Below are 17,365 nucleotides of genomic sequence, written 5' to 3'. Positions count from 1 at the left end.
TCTAGCACTGGCAGAGTGCTTGACACACAGCAGGTAGTCAGTAAACAAGAGATGAACGGGACTGAAACGTGGTCCCAGGAATACAGTGAGGGATGAAGAGCGGGAGTGAGAGAGTCAGGAGATCCCAACTTTAGTTTCAGCTCTGCCGGCACCTCCCTCGGTGACCTCCAGCAAGGCCTTTAGACTGACTGAGCGATTCCTCATTTGTGAGATGGGGCTAATAATGAGGCCCAAGTCTATGCAAATTTCTCTGAAGGTCAAAGAAGAAGATGTTTGGAAACGAAGCCCTTTTGAGAGTGTAAAGAGCTATGTACTGGAAAGTAATAAAAACAATGATAATACGTAGCAGTTTAGTTCTGCAAGGCATCAAAGCAGTAATCCTTTTTTTTTAGTAACCTAAAAATACTTCTAACCTGGAAGAGAAGCGGGGGATTTGTAAATAGATACACAGTATATGACCATCTTGTGTGAAAATTAATCTTTTCCTATGATGTGATGGGAAAATGTGTATCATTTCTAAATGAGTTCTTGCCACTGTGACCCTGCCACAGCTGGAGCTTTGTAAAGTTGCATCCTCTCTATCTACTGATTACTGTAGGCAGAGTGTTTATCTCCCTTTGCAGTAAGTTCACAGGGGATCAGAAAAAGGACTGCTTGCCAAGTTCCAATCCGCTCTGTGTTTAGAAAGCAGCTGGAAGGCAGAAGCTCACAGTGACCCTGCCGGACGCCTGCCATGTTTACAGAGGAAAGTGCCAGGAGAATTCCCCGCTACCCTGAATGGGGCTGCTAACAGTCAATCTTCCACGCAGAGAATACAGCAATGCTCTCAGTCTTGTTCTTGTGGGTGAAAATGATTTCTGGTTTCACCTCGTGGGTGTGGATTACGAAGTCTGACCTCCCTAACTACTTGGCTCAGGGCCAGCAGGGAAGTGCCTGAGCTGGTTTCTGGATTTTGTGACAAGGCTCCACCACTCTGCTGAGTACCTGGCCTGTGGCCAGGAAACACTGGCAGTTTTCTTCTGTCCCTCCCGTCATCATGTTTTTAGGCTTTCTATCTGCGACGGTTATTACAACTCCTTAGACACGAGTGCCAGGATGGCCATCACTGCGTCAAGGGCCAGGACAGAGCTGCTGTAGGATGCACTTAGCATGGAGCTGTGGGGAAAGCACTGCACAGGGAATCCGAAGGGCTGGCGTTGAGTCCTGGCTCCACCACTGTAGTTTGGAGGAATTCCTCTGTCTCACTGCAACCATCTACTTTCTGGGTTCTGTTGTGCGTTTCAATGGTGATGTGTGGAGCAATTTGAAAAAGCCTGAAATAATTACTAATATAAAACATTATATGCTTATCTAAAGTACCAAACAGGCAGTTTCTAATTCTTTGGCTTCTAACCAATTTATTTAGAATACAGTCAAGAACCGTAAGAAGAATATTGTATCAGAAGCCCAGAGAGGAGAAGTGTGGTAGTAAAAATGATGACAACGGTGATAGCAGTAATATTATACTTACATTAACATGACAGTACGTTTTGTAATAATAGTAACGACAAGCACTTTCATAGCACTTACTACCTATCAGCCTCTGCTCTAAGCACTTTACATAGAGTATCTCATTTAGTCCTCACAAGAACCGCATAAAGTAGGTTCTGTTATTATAACCTCTATTTTATAGATGAGGAAACGGAGGCACAGAGAAGTTAAAGAACTTGCTCAAGGTCACACAGCCAGAAAATGGTGAGGGCAGCCAGCCTCTAAAGCTGTGCTCTGACCACTGTCCCCTGCTGCCTCTCAACGCCAGGACCCTTCCCCTGTGATAGCTCAGTTATTCACAGCAAAAGACAACCTTACCTCCTGAGGAGGAATATCAAATGAAATAGTTCTCATATCCACTTTGATGAAGCTGTCAGTGCATGGCAGAATAAAAAACAAACCTGCAACAGAGACATACACGAGATTAGAGAGAGACACCAGCACCTGACCAGCTCACCGCACCATTCAGTTCTAACAGAATCAACCTGATAAACCGAAAGAAAGCAGTTCATCTCAGTGAATGAGCCAGAAGCCAGGAATGTCATCCTTGACTCCCGCTGCTTTCTTCCCACATCTAACTGTCCCCACAAGACCTGTGGATTGCATCTCCTCACTGCACTGTTACTGTCGCCCATTTGTTTTCCCTTAGACCAATGCAATCACTTCCCAAGTCATCTTTCTACTCCTGCTAGTTTCTCTCCTATGAACCAACACAAAGCCCTGAACAAGCTGTACGAGGTCCTGCACGACCTTGACCCCGCTTACCTCTTCAGCCACTCCCCTCTCCTCCCATCCTGCACTCTGGCTGGGCTGGGCCGCCTGCAATTCCCTGAGCCTACAATGCTCTCCTCTGCATTGCTCTGCACATATTCTGTGCTGGGAACACCTCTCCCCTGCCTCACACCATCCTGACATCCTGCCACGATGTCACCTCCAGAAAGCATCTACTAGTTGGGGTCGTCACTCTTCTCTGGGTTTCCACAGCCATCTGTGACTGTTTGACCATAATACTTATCACGTGGGGTTGTAACTACCTATTTCCTTGTTGGTGTCCCACCTCCAGGAAGTAATATCCTTGAGGGCAGGGACTGTGTTTTCATCTCCCTTGAATTCCCAGAGCCTGGAACTCAGTGGGAGCTTAATCAAAGTTTGCCAAAAATAATGACTGAAAGCATTTATTTCAGTAGGGACTCTCACGCTCAAATTTCGATAGCTGTGGCTATTCTTGGCCTAAGATAAACTTATCAACTCAAGTAGGAAAGGGAGGGGAGAGGCAGGAAGGAAAGGGTAATTTCTGGTAGGCAGCACTGCTATTGTTGCACAACTTCTGCTATGAGAACTCTCTTCTGAGTCAACAGAGACCCTCATAAGGGAAATCACATCAGTAAAAGGGCGAATCTCGTTCTCCAGGCAAACAGTTCAGAATCCTAGTACTGACCAGGTCCTTTGGCGCCTCCTTGTAAGATGCGACCCAGTCTAAAGATGATGGCTTTTTCATATTCTTTTATGATCTAGATTAAAAGCACAAATAATAATTTAACATGAGGAGTACAAGTATTTATACGCATAGCTTTTAAAATATATATTTCTGCTCTAAACAAGTGAGATGACCTCTATTTTGTTTTCTTCTCTATAATCCAGATAATAGCTATAGGTAACATGGTTAATGTTTAATTAGCCCTGCCAAAATAACCAAAAGTTATTTACTTTTATTATGGATTATAAAAGCAATAGATACTCATTGTATAAAATCTGGAAAGTACAGAAGAGTATACAGAAGCAAATCCACACCCTCACTCCTCAGCTGTTAACATTATTATTCAGTTACTCATGCATTGTCAATACAGAAAAAAAAGCGCTGAAGTCCTCATAGTTTGTCTCCTGATTCCTTAAATTATAATAGTAACGTAATCTGAAAATTCTTAGAGCATATTTTCTTTTTAGGAATATGAAAATGATAGTCATTTATCACAGTATCAATAACTTTATAGACATTATTAACGTTATTAATGTATTACTAACACGTGCCAGGTGTTGTGATAAGTACGTAATTCATTTAATCCTCACAACAGCCCTATAAGGCAGGTGTTGCTATTTCCTCACATTTTACACGGCAAAGGTCACACAGTAAATAATGGCACCAGCAGTCACACCTCAGCATCCTGACTCTGGAGGACTTGTTCTCACAGGACCATCCCACATCCCTGACTCCAGAAAATTTTAGATGGTGATCCCTACTTTAATCGTCAGGAGGGACTGACTGGGCAGTGGCTGAAAAGAAGTCTTAAGATTCCATTATAATCGGTGACTAGAGTTAAGAATTATAGGCCAGTATGGTCTCTCTCTGTCTCTCTTACACACACACACACACACACACACAAACACACACACACAGTTGGTTTATGTACTTAGGAGTTGACCCCTTTCCAGATGTTGATGAAATATTCTTTACCTTTATGCACATCCATACTGACAACGGGAAAGTTATAACTGTGAACAAGAATGATATAGCCACCAAAATCCATCCACAAGGTCCCAGGCCTGCACTGGGGCTACCTGTGAAAACCAAAAACACACAGCTCTTATCACTGTTCTTAGCATGGTTCCTCCATCATCTTCATCCTTGCTATTCCCTGAACACCAGCTGTTTACATGTATTTTCCCATCGAATCCTCATAAAAACCTTGAAGTGCAGGTGCTACTTTCCCTAATTTTTATTATGCAGTGAAGTGATAAAAGTAAGACCCAATCCCAACTACCAAGAAGGTTAAAGTTTAGCGGGCAAGATAGACAAACAGATCATTATAATACTAAGTGCAGATACAGTGTCCGTTCAGCATATTTTGAAAACACAGAATAGGGGTAACTCACACCACACCGTTGGGATGGAGGTGAAAGTAGGGTGGGGTGGGGTGGGTAGGCAATGGTGATGGTTGTCAGAGGGGCTTCTTGCAGGATGTAATGGTTAAGGAAAATACCAATGAAAAGGGGAAGGAGGGCAAAGTGAATTTAAGCCGAGGGTACAGCACAATTAAAGGTGAAAATCATATGATACACGCATATAAGCTCATTTAGGTCCTCTTTTTAAAAAGGACACCTGTAAAATATCTCACTGGGTATATGCACAAAGTATCATCCATATTGGTTCTGATTTCTTGCTATTATGAACAATGCTATAATGAACATCTTTGTACATAGTTTCCCTCTCACATTTCTAATAGTTTCCCTTTTCTGTAACATGAAATAGTTTGTTTCCTTCTTTTTTTTTTTGGCTGCGCCATGAGGCTTGTGGGATCTTAGTGCCCAGACCAGGGATTGAACCTGCGCCCTTGGCAGTGAAAGCGCAGAGTCCTAACCACTGAACCGCCAGGGAATTCCCTGAAATAGCTTTTGTCTGATCACAAAGATAATACATGCCCCACTGCAAAAAAATTTAGAAAAGTATAAGAAGGGAAAAATCATTCAATTCAGAGATGATAAATATTCTTCCAAACCCTTTCTATGTGCATGCACATTTTTCGAAGTAAATAAATAAAATTTGTCACCTATGTTTCTCCCCTCTAGATATTGTTCTTTCACCTTCTTTTTTAGCCTGTCGCTATGCATTTGTGCTTTTTCTGTTTTAGTTTTAATTTTTTATCAGTTAAACTTGCATAAAGCTAAAGAAGTCAGTTCCACGAGTACAAGAGCGCGGTCCCCTGCTCACCTCTTCCAATTCCTTCTACTCAAGGCAACCGCTCTTTCGGCTGAGTATTGTGGTATTTAACCCCTCTGTTTCTAAATAATACACTGGTTTGGTTATTTGTTGTTTTTTCAGTTTTGAGTTTTATGTATTGACTTTCTACCCCTCCCCCCCACATAAATATACCCATCCTTTGAATTGCATAATTTTGGTTAGATCAATATCAAATTTTATATTTCATGAATATGCAAATGCCATTCAGAGCTAAGCCACGTACTGAAGCATAATTCGTTTTCTTTTCCTGTACAACTTTTTTTTTTTTTTCTGGAGTCAATGTCTGTTTTTTCCCCTTTGCTTAGTTTTCAATGTACTTATTGATTCAACCCCAAACCTTTCATCAATTGTCTACACCTCCTTTCAGCAGGCTCAGGTATTCTACCAATTTCACCTTCCAAAGAAGAGTCTTGGAGCCGTGTCTGGACCTATTCATGTTCCTGGTGCAGCAACCATCCCTCTGATCGCCTTTCACCGTCATCCTGGGAAATTCCCTTCCCTTCCTAAGTTGTGCTTCCCACTCTCTGTGTCTGATGTCTTCCTCGTTTTTAGTTTGTTTTTCCTTTCTGTGGGGGACAGAGGGACTGAATAGGCCGAGGGATAGATCGCTTTTCTTATTAACCACAGAAGGCATCTGCTGTCTTTCCAGGAGCTGTTTTAATAATGGGAGGGAGGGAGGTGGTCAGAGGGGAAGAGGTAGGCCAGGCGTGGGTCACTACTCAGATCAGAAGGAGGGGCGAAGACAGTAGCGAGATGGGGCTTTGAATAAATAGGAGGCCAAGAAAGAAGCAGAGTGACGGCTGGGAGCACGAAGAAAAGACACACGTGGGTATCCAGGTCAACTGCTCTAAAACATAAGATGAAAAACCAGAAATACACATGAGTACTTTGGTTATACACGACTTTGTAGTTTTCCGATCCTGTGTCATAGTGTCAGGTTAACATCCTAATGCGTACTTAAGTAAAAGTGAACTAAGTTAATCCTGGAGGCTTCTAAGTTATCATTTTGAGGGGTACGGATATGTTCAGTGAGAGAATATTCCAAGCAAGGCCACTTCTCCATAGGTGGAGAAGCCCTATCAGGTGCTGTCATAACGGATATGAATCACAGCAGCCTTTTTAGACAGTTTGTTATACTTCATGCACTGTAATAAATCACTTTAGACACGTATCTCATTTACTCCTTACAAAGCCCTGGGAAGTTAGGTGTTCTAAATTCCACTGTACAAATGAAGTAACTGAAGCAACATCTTTCCCAAGGTCACAAAATGGAGGACTTGGGATTCAAACATAGGTCATCTCACTCCAAAGCCCATGTTCTATATCAATTCACTCTTTGACCCTTTGCCTCTGAATTAAAAAAAAAAAATCCTTATTATAGACGTTGTTGTGTTTGGAGCACTTCCTCAAGACAGAATCCAAGCTGGGAAAGCATGGTAGGAGTTCCAAGAATGAAATCTGATATTCTTACAGAGGAAGCCCCCTTAATTCCAGCTGTGCCTATTTATAGCGAGAGACAGTCTCAAGGCTCATTGCCAGGCTCAGGTCTAGGTTTCCAAAATGAAAGGAATTCCAAACAAGGAAGAGATGGGCCACAAATACTTATCTGACAGCATTTGGTGCTTTCTAAAATACTGCCCCAAGTCTCCCATATTCCAGGCAAAGCTCTGTGTCCTGAACAGTACAGATGATAAACTCCCTGAGGGCAGGGATGTTTCTTTTTTATTTTTATATTCTCAATGTCTAGCACAGTATCTTGCAGAGAGTGGATATAAAATACTTAGCCAGCTTTCCAACTAGATATGTAATTTCTTGTGCATTTATATCCCTTATTAGATGAATTTCCTGGGAATAGGGAATGTTTAAGTTTCAACTTTCTGTGGCTTCTTAGTTGTGCGATCTTTACCTCTCTGAACGTTTGTGTCTTTACTTGAAATAATCAGATTGGCCTTGCAGGATTGAGGCAGTGCTCAGTAAACACAGATGACAGTTTTCTGTCATTCTCCTATTTCACTCAAGTGTTCAATTTCCATGATGAAAAATGGGAAAATAGGTGGCTTTTACCCTTCTTGATAAAAGCCTCTGAAACTACTTAATTTTTCCCTCACTTCGTGCCTCCCTCCTGCCAGGCTAGGCCTGGACATTCAAAGACCTTCAAGAAGCTGATTAATGAATCAAATTATTAAGTTATTGAATTATTATCTACATAAGGACAAATCGGAAAGTACAGCCCAGGTTTTTTGTGCTCAGTTTCCATTATGTTCTTGAAAACCCCAGATGAGTATATGGGATTTGACTGCAAATCAAGAGGAAGAAGAAATTAAGCGGATTTTCTGAAAACTGGGCTTGGTCTTTCACTTTTCAAATGCTCAGCTAGAAATAATCCGAGCATACACACTGGAGAAATGGCGCTATTTCATAATATTCTAGTGCCTTTAAAATGAAACTATCCCATTCTCAACCCTTGAAACTCTTCCCCACCTGGTTATAGCTTAAAAAGGTGCATAAATCACATTCCTCAGAGAGGTGAGGCTTAGACTCCACCAGGCTGTAAACAAACCCTTAGTCATTTACGGTCACTACAGCCCAAAGGGGAAAAGAAATTCTCAGTTACTCCCCCAAATTTTATGAAATTCATTTCCTTCAAGATTCCCACTCATTACCCTGAGGACTGAATCCTCCCTCCTACCTTTATGAGGTAAAAGACAAATAATGAACAATAGGTATTTCTGAGACATTTTGGTTGATAATACTTGTTGATATTTGCTGGGTAGGAACAATCTTAAAGATTAGGGATCCCATGATACTTGGTTGTAAATACTACTTTGCCATGGTTTAGAGTATTTTTTTTCTTTTACTACCAAACTCTTTCCTGAAAACTGTGGTAGAATAAAATTTTAACCAAAGCACGGTATTGAAAATGGATATAAGCCCATACATTAACATTTTTTAATTGAGCATTCAAATTGGGCTTACCTCCAGGAAACTAAATTTTTAAAAATATTACTTTTTTTTCTTATTTTAAAAGCAAAATACTGTCACTATAATATTTAAAATTATAGTTTAGAATAGAGGAAGAAAAATGATCTATATTTTTATATCTCTGGATGGTGATTATTTTCTGCCTTGCTATTGGACACACAATATATATGTGTCCTTTGAATTTTTTCTAGCCTCCTTTTTTTCAAAAATGAAATAATAATTTTAAATTTGTTTTCCCCCCTATATTGTGGACATCTTTTCATGTCAGGAAATACTCTTTATTATTAAAGGTTGAATAATATTCTATCGTTCCATATGATGAACATTTAGGTTGTGTCCAGTTTTCTCAATTAGAAACTCTGTTGCTTTGAATATACTTTTAGCAAAGTTTCCATACATCCTTATTGTGTAAACTAATTTTGCTGAAAAGATGAAATTACACAATTCTTAAATTTCTCTCATTCTGGAGGTACATTTTATTAACACTAATAATAACCATTTATTAAATGCCTATCACATGTCAGCCACAAGCTAACTCCTTATATACATTATTTCTCATGTTTACAAAAATCTGTAAAGTAGATGTAAAATATTCCTTCCAGAGTCCCAAAGTACTAAAGCAAGAGAATTTCTGGGAAGAGACAAAAGAAAACGAAACAAAACCATGAAACAAACGGAAAAAACAAAAACCAAAACCAAGTTGTACAGTAATTTTTGTTGGGTTGGCTTCCAGACAAGCAGTAAAATATTCTTTTCAAGATTATAACAGGCATAATTTCAGAGTACTGCATGTTGTTAATGATCCCATATCAGCCGATTTCCTTTAAGGTTGATTGAATTTGGCACTACTAGAAATCATGTGAAATAATAAATTCCATTTACCATGGGGACTCTATTCTAAAGTTCAAAAGATATGGGATTTCTTCTTCAAGCAAAGGCCAGAAACATACCTTCACGCAGTATGTGAAAATCTGACTGAGTCATACACATTACTACACACAGAAGGAAAAGGTAAGCCAAAGAATTATTGAAATACCAACATTTAAAGCACAATCTTTTCCTTCCTCTTTCCCGGTATACAGGTGAAATGCTTCATGTTGTAAATTGCCAAAAATGGTGTTGTTTGGGTGGGGAAAGATAGCATGGCTAGGAATTTAGTCTCAAAAACACGTTATCTGGTTCTAATAGCAAGTTTTAAGGGGCAATAGTAGGTCGAAACGAAAGGTCTTGACATTTTTTGAGTTTTTCTTAAAAGCATATATATTCAGCATACAAGTGTTCTTTTTGGCCACAACTACTCCTCATTGGAGATTCCATGTCAAGGTGTGGTAAAATTTTGCTGTAAAGGGCCAGAATAAACACTTAAGGCTTTACAGGCCAGAAAGTCGGTCTCAACCACTGAATACTCTGCAAAAGCAGCCACAGACTATACATATATGAATGAACACAGCTGTGTTCCAGGAAAACGTAATTTATGAACACTAAAATCTGAGTTCCATATAAGTTTCAAATCTTCCTCTTTTTTAAAAAAATGTATAAATATAATAAAAACTATTCTTAGCTTGTGCGGCATAAAAAGCAAGCAGTAGGCCAGACTTGGTCCACAGGCCATACGACTCATTCCAGTTCTATGTCATATAGTCATCTATTTGAGGAGAAGGACATTGTGAGTTAAAGAAGACATCTGATCTTTCTTCTGGCATTTCAAGTAAGGGTACAGTTCCCAGATTCCTAGTTTCTCTTCCCTTTAATTGTTTTGAAACAAGGTCTTTAAAAGACCTGATAAATAAGAATTCAAGGCGGAAACAGGCAAAAGGGCAGATAAAATATTTTATTTGAATATAAATATGTCTTCAATTAATCAAAATTTTACTATAACTGAGTTTTTCAAATGACTGGGATTTTAGGAGAAAGAGAAGGGAAGGAAACAATAGAAGAAAAGGCAAATAAGAGAAATGGAGAAAAGGAGTTAAGAGAAGAGAGAAAACAAAAGTGAAGGCAGCATCCTATAGAGAGAAAGATTCAAACAGGTAGAGGGGAGAAAAGCAGAGTTTAGCACATAGTAGGGTGTCAATAAACAGATGTTGAAAAAATGATGCTGTTTACTTGGCGACCGCAACTTGCAGTTCATTGGGCAGAGGCTTTGAAAGCAAACAAGCACGCACTATAACCCATCTTTCAAAAGACTATTTTAATTAGGCATGGTTTATAGTTCTTCAAATGTCCTTATCCTTAAACCTCTAGGGAAGAAATTATGCTCTGGACTGGAGTGGCTACAGGCCAGATGGTATCAAGTTAAGAACCATGACTGAAGACCATAACTTTTCCTCCCTATTATAAACCTGTAGATACAAGACTAAAAGAACTAGTACTGATGAAGCATTATGTGACTTGAATTACAAAACTCAAAATGTGTTTATCATGAGATAGTAAGGAGAGGAAATGGACTAGTCCTTTTAAGAAAGATTTTCAATGAAAGTTGAAATAAAGGGAATGCTGTGCTTAGCTCAAGAAGAATCAGGAGGGCTTCCCTGGTGGCACAATGGTTAAGAATCCACCTGCCAATGCAGGGGACACGGGTTCGAGCCCTGGTCTGGGAAGATCCCAGATGCTGCGGAGCAACTAAGCCCGCAAGCCACAACTGCTGAGCCAGCGTGACACAACTACTGAAGCCCACGTGCCTAGGGCCTGTGCTCCGCAACAAGAAAAGCCACCACAATGAGAAGCCTGTGCACCGCAACAAAGAGCGGCCCCCACTCGCCACAACTAGAGAAAGCCCACGTGCAGCAATGAAGACCCAATGCCGCCAAAAATAAATAAATAAATAAATTTATTTTTTTTAAAAAAAAGAATCAGGAAATTAAATAAATATAAATATTTTATTTCCCAAGCATCTTGAGGATTTTCTGTAGCTTTCCTTCATTCAAATATTTCTAGTCATAAAACAGGAGGAAAAAATAGGTGAGACTATCATCAATAATTTTAAATTTGAACCCCTGAGTCTTTAATAGGGCCCCCTCTCCTAACCTATAGCACTTCACCCTCTCTAAACACTACTTATCATACTTGTAATTATCTTATTCAGTGTCTTCTTCATGAGATTTTGGTCTTGTTAAAGTAGTATAGCATAAGGCTTCAGAGTTGGCTCTGCCACTTATTAGCTGTGTGATCTTTGGCAAGTGTCTTAGCTCTCTGTGCTTCACTCTAACCATCTAAGAAGAGGGCTAATAAGAGTACCCCCTCAGAGGGTCAGTGTGAAGAGTAAGTGAGCTATCATGGAAGACACCCAGTGCATAGCAGGTGCTTGAACAACATTTGTTAAGTAAATAGCTGTTGAATGAATTGAGTGATTCTGCTGGTTTTTGTTTGTTCGTTTTGTTTTGCTTTTGGCCGTGCCATGCGGCTTGTGGGATCCTAGTTCCCTGACCAGGGATTGAACCTGGGCCCTCGGCAGTGAAAACGCAGAGTCCCAACCACTGGACCACCAGGGAATTCCCAGATTCTGCTGTTTTCTGGGGAGGGGAAGAAAAGGCTGAGTATTACAGAAGATAAATGGAAATTACATGTCTACATACAGGATCCCAGAATACAGTTCATCAGTTTTTGGTGGTGAGCATGCTGTATGGTAGGTAGATAGAAATAGAAATACAATGTTGTATTCACGAAACTTATAAACCAATGTTACTTAAAAAAAAAAAAAAAAAAAAGAATACAGTTCAGAATCGTCCTCTGTCCCAAAGCAGTGGCCATAATGCTTTCCCCAAATGTTTTCTTTCCTTTTCTCTTTTTAAAATCAGCCCTTTTCACCTGTGAGGTGAGAGAATTCAGGAAGGTAGAAGGATGGGCTGAATATGACCCACGTCTGGAAAGATAAAAATAGTCATGTTCAGAAAAACTGGAGAGAAAAACAATTTCATAATGTTATTAAGTTAATTAAATTTAGACTAGGCCTGAAATATACTAAACAGAACAAAACCCCCCTACTTCTTAAGTTTTGTTCTTTTTTTTTCCAGCTCTTTTACTTGGATATCTTAAAAGTAACTATAACTAAGTTTTTCTCATAAAAGTCTTTGGAGGGCAACATCATTTTCATTAAATAATGGGAAACAGAAGCATAAGGAAACTAGATCATGAGGTTTCCAATTCTTCAACTGAGGCTGAGTAGCTAAACAGTGGCTAAGAGCTTGGAGTTTTGGTGTCAGATTTCCATTCTACCACTAAATTTTCTCATTAGTAAAATGAGGGACGAGAACAGTCATTATCTTATAGGAGAAAATACGTAAAATGCTTGACACTTAGGAAGCGTTCAATAAATAGTAGCCATTATTATTATCAGAACCTTAAGGTCATTACTGATACAGTTTATAGGAATAAACTGTGTATTAAGTGAATTGCCTTCTGGGACCTGCACACCATAGAGAAACTATTGACTAACAACCTGCTTGGGGACTCTGTCTCTGGAGGAGAAACAGACCACATTTGGGGAGGTAAGTTGGAGTCCTAAAGTTTCCTGGACCGTCTTTTATACAACTTTTTGTCCATAAATTTTAATTTCCTGTATAATTACTAGGCTTCCCGAATAGTCATTGTTAACTTTTTTATTCTTTGTTTTCCCCATTAAATAATATCTTAATAATTTACACTTTAAAGTTTCAAAAGTACATTCATATAAACTTTCTCATTTGATACTTAAAACCTTGGGAGCTAGATACCACAGTAAGATTAAGCCCAACATGAAGACGAGGAATTGACTCTGGAGATTGAGACTTCCCCAAGTGACGTAGGTAGTAAGTGATGCTACTGAGGTCTCAATTCAGATCTTCAAATTGGAGATTCCACTCTCATTTCGCTATCCTATACCATCCTACCATCAGTGCATACCCACAACTAGGTAAGGCTGGTATCTAATTTTCATTGTCTGATATTTTAGGACAGACACATTATTGCTCATATCTTCAAGGCTAATCTAGAGTATAGAGGTTCAGAGTATAGACAAAGGTTCAAAAAGAATGGAGGAACGATTTGTGTGTCAACAGGCAACTGACACACACTTCCTTCTTTCTACTGTGACCTCTAACTGCTCTTTCCACACTTTCATAAGAGGAGATTCCTTAAGTACAATATATTATCGTAACAATTATAATCCCTTTATTGATAATATAAACCCAGACAGTCTATCTGTATGAGGAACATGTCCACACCCTAAAATCAATAGTTTGGGTTGTAACAAACTTAATAAACTGTAAACAGAAAAACATCTCCACCAACGTAAGCCAAACATTTAACAACTTGATCTACTCCATGGGTGTCTTTATCTCCCTGCTTCCTTTTTCTTTCAACAAATATTTTTGCAAACCTACTATGCACTTGACCCTGAACTTATTACAGTGATGAAGGACACAATCTCTGCTTTCAGAAGCTCTCCTGGTCTAACAAAGGTGATTATAATTGATGTTTATAATACTGTGCAATGAACATTATGACAGAGGTAGGCACAAGATGCCGGGCAGACACAGAGGAGAGGTGCTCAATTTTTCTGGTTACAGTAATTTTCAGGAAAATGTTTTTCCACATCTTCTTAAAAAACAGACTTTGAATCCAATCTTTATCACTTTATCAACATTAAAAATTTTTTTCTTCAAAGCTGACCAGGTGATCAGTGACTCTGTCTTTTACAGTGTACAAGTTACACCATCAGGTGGAACCAATAACCTATTTAATTATAAAAAATTATATAAATGCCAACTTTTGTAGACTTGGTTGTCATTTGAGTTAATCTATGACCATTGATGGTTTAACTCAAATTAATTATTAAATAAGTTACAAAGTTCTCCCCAATCTGGTCGGCTGTAACAACTGAAATAAACAAATCAGTCCCTTGATTCTGCTTATTTTCAGGCGTTCTTCCGAAGGGATTTATTCTGTTGACATGGCTCTTAATTATAACCATACATTTCTTTGCAATCCACCTGCATTATTTCATTAGAAAGCGAATGCACTGGCTTTAAGAAAAACTAGTCTTGCCCTAGGTTTGGTCATATTTATGTTCCTAAGACTAATTATCAGCAAAATCATAAAGGGACAGTTTGGGCTTTTATATTCCACTGCTTCTCTCAGAAGCAGCCCTCTGGAGCTGTCTAGCCAGGAGGTCTTGATTGAAGCCAGGTTCCTTTGGGCTTTATTTACTGTCTCTCACCTTCAGTGAAGTACTGATGTTTGACAAGTTCCTCCTTTTGGGTATGCAATTTGGAAGCAGCTCTAGGATAGGTAAAATGATTTGGAAAATCAGCCCAAGTTTGAACCTCGTTCACAGGTGTGGGTGATTTTTCCACTCTGAGCCTCCGTCTTCTTGCTGTAAAGTGGTAGATAATGACACTCTCCTTGTGGAGCTGCTGGAGGATTGTATTCGATAATGCTTTCAAAGCATTTAGGCTGTATTTGGCATATGGCAAGCACTCGATAAATTCTATTTAATAAATTCTAGTAGTGGCTTTCCTACCAGTGTCAGGTCTCTAAGGCGTACATTTTTAAAAAGGTGACAGCAGGACTTCCCTGGTGGCACAGTGGTTAAGAATCCGCCTGCCAATGCAGGGTACATGGGTTCGAGTCCTGGTCCAGGAAGATCCCACATGCTGCGGAGCAGCTAAGCCAGTGAGCCACAACTACTGAGTCTGAGCTCTAGAGACTGCGAGCCACAACTACTGAGCCTGCGTGCCACGAGCCCATGCTCCGCAACAAGAGAAGCCACTGCAATGAGAAGCCCACGCACTGCAATGAAGAGTAGCCCCCGCTCGCCGCAACTAGAGAAAGCCTGCGCACAGCAACGAAGACCCAACACAGCCAAAAAGAAATAAATAAAAAAAAAAAAAAAAAAAAAAGGTGACAGCGACCAAGCAAAATTTTGTTTGTATATATGATTTTCAGAGGAAAGGGTGCACAGTTTTCAATAGATTTTTAAAAGACTTCTGTGTAAAAAGTAGTGTAGAACCAACAAAAAGAATTTAGGAAAAAAAAAAAAAAAAGAATTTAGGAGTGAAAGCTGTTCTGTGACCATGAAAGACAACTAACATTAAGTACAAAGATCATGTTTATTCCCAAAGAACTTCTACAGATTTCCCACTGCAGTTTCACCAAACTTCTAACATTGTCCTCACAGTCCTTTAGTTTCCCACCAGGACATCAGGGTACAGATGAAAGGATCCTGCCTACCTTCCTTTCTAGCGAGAGACAACTGACTACCAAAGAGGCGGACTGCACTATTTTTATACGAGCAGGTTTTAGAATCAGTCAAACCCAGACTTCAAATATGACTCCATTACTTATAAACTGTGTGACTTTAAAGTAATTTAACTTCTCTGAGTATCAGTTTCTTCAAGTACATCCTCTCTGTCACACTCCTGATTTGGGAAAATAACTGTCCAAGGTACAGAAAAGAGGAATAAAGATTTCTGTAATTCTTTTGATGTTCCTGGGGAGGAACTAAAGACAAATATTGCTGGGGAAAGGAAATGGGGACATAAGGGATCGGTGGACAAGGTTGGTATTACACATAATCAGAATAAATGAGTCCAGTATAGTGTTCTTTGTGGGGTGCTGGAAAAGCCCACCCAGTCCCCTAAACTTCTTTCACTATGTCATTCTGTCTGAAATTCCATCCTTAGAAATAATTCCTTTGGATCACTAAGAGCCCCGGGGAGGCAACCAGTACTCCCAAATGGTTTATTGCCTCTCTCTATGAATCCCCCCTCCCCCGCAAGGATAGCCAATAAAGGTTCTAGGTGATAGGCCTCTCAAGGGTACTAGTACCTTCAGAGGGGAACTGAGTCACTCACACAATTTCCGCCTTCAAGACTGGGAAGGGGGACTTCCCTGGTGGCGCAGTGGTTGAGACTCTGCCTGCCAATGCAGGGCACACGGGTTCGAGCCCTGGTCTGGGAAGATCCCACATGCCACGAAGCAACTGGGCCCGTGAGCCACAACTACTGAGCCTGCGCATCTGGAGCCTCTGCTCCGCAACAAGAGGCCGCGATAGTGAGAGGCCCGCGCACCACGATGAAGAGTGTCCCCCACTTGCCGCAACTAGAGAAAGCCCTCGCACAGAAACGAAGACCCAACACAGCCATAAATAAATAAATAAAAATTAAAAAAAAAAAAAAAAAAAGACTGGGAAGGCCCTGGTAGCGTGGGGAACTTACAGTTCCTTGTGAGGGACAAAAGTCCGGAAGGCGAGATTTCTAGAACAAAGGAAGTGGAGGGGCCAGAATGGGGCAGAAAGTGAAGCTGGAAAGAGATACAGGAAGGATGCTAAAGAGAGACTTCCTTCTTTTCTTCCGCAAATGTGTCGGCAGCATGTGGCGAAACTACACAGGTCGGTCTTGCGGCTTAATAGGAAATTGGCAGGGGTGGGGGGTAGGAGTTCTTTCTAGCTCGGGAGGACGGCGGCGCACTCTGGGGGTGGGCGAGGTTTGGGTAAAGGAGCTGGCCTCCGATGGGGCGGGAAGGAAGGGGGAGTGGGGCGAAGACGCAGGCTCCCGGGTGTGGCGTGCAGGTCTGGGCCCGGCTCCACCACTCGCTGGCCGCCACTCAGGCACGTCCTCGTCCGCGTGCATGCCACGAGATAATGAGCGGAAAGCGCTGGCACAGGGCCTGGCATCTGGCAGCCGCTGGATAACGCGAGCCCCTGCTCTGGCTGTGGGCACTGGAGACGCGCCCTCTGTTGCAGTGTCCACAGTGTGCCGGGCACTGGGCTTGCACTCAGCACCCTAACATCCCTAAACCTGACCCTAAACCTTCGCGAGCCCGCGAAGTAGGGCTCGTCATTCTCAGTGTACAAGTGGGGAAACCGCGGTTTTGAGCAGCGGTTGCTCGGCTAAGAAACATCCGAGACCTTCCTGGGACCTTTGGGCTAAGGCTCGTTCTCGAGGGGAAAGTTAAGGGGCGGCGGGTGACCCCAAGGGCCTCGCCAGGGGCACAGGTCTCACCCGTGAAGGAGTCGGGAAGCCGCCGGGCTTGGGCTTCCGCTGATGGCCGCTTGTCAGACATGATGCCAGAACTGGAGTCGCTACTCTCAGGTCGCTGTCGCCAGGGCCGGAGCGGGAGCGGCGAGGAACGCCCAGA

At 41.1% G+C, this 17,365-nt stretch overlaps 1 protein-coding gene across 1 annotated transcript in view; it reads right to left on the bottom strand.

Moving 5' to 3' along the window:
* Positions 1–17,365, bottom strand: part of STOM (stomatin) — a 28,312-nt gene extending 10,947 nt beyond the window's left edge. The window contains exons 1-4 of the mRNA XM_061199992.1: positions 17,230–17,365; positions 3,983–4,086; positions 2,969–3,041; positions 1,849–1,931 (exon numbers count right to left, since the gene is read on the bottom strand). Of these exons, the coding sequence (XP_061055975.1) occupies positions 1,849–1,931; positions 2,969–3,041; positions 3,983–4,086; positions 17,230–17,290 (321 nt within the window). The 5' untranslated portion in view covers positions 17,291–17,365. The remainder of the gene's footprint in view (positions 1–1,848; positions 1,932–2,968; positions 3,042–3,982; positions 4,087–17,229) is intronic.

This window comes from Eubalaena glacialis, chromosome 9 (assembly GCF_028564815.1).
Source record: "Eubalaena glacialis isolate mEubGla1 chromosome 9, mEubGla1.1.hap2.+ XY, whole genome shotgun sequence".
Lineage (NCBI taxonomy): Eukaryota > Metazoa > Chordata > Mammalia > Artiodactyla > Balaenidae > Eubalaena > Eubalaena glacialis.
Note: the sequence above shows the minus strand (reverse complement) of the source record. Positions and strands in the feature narration are given on the sequence as shown.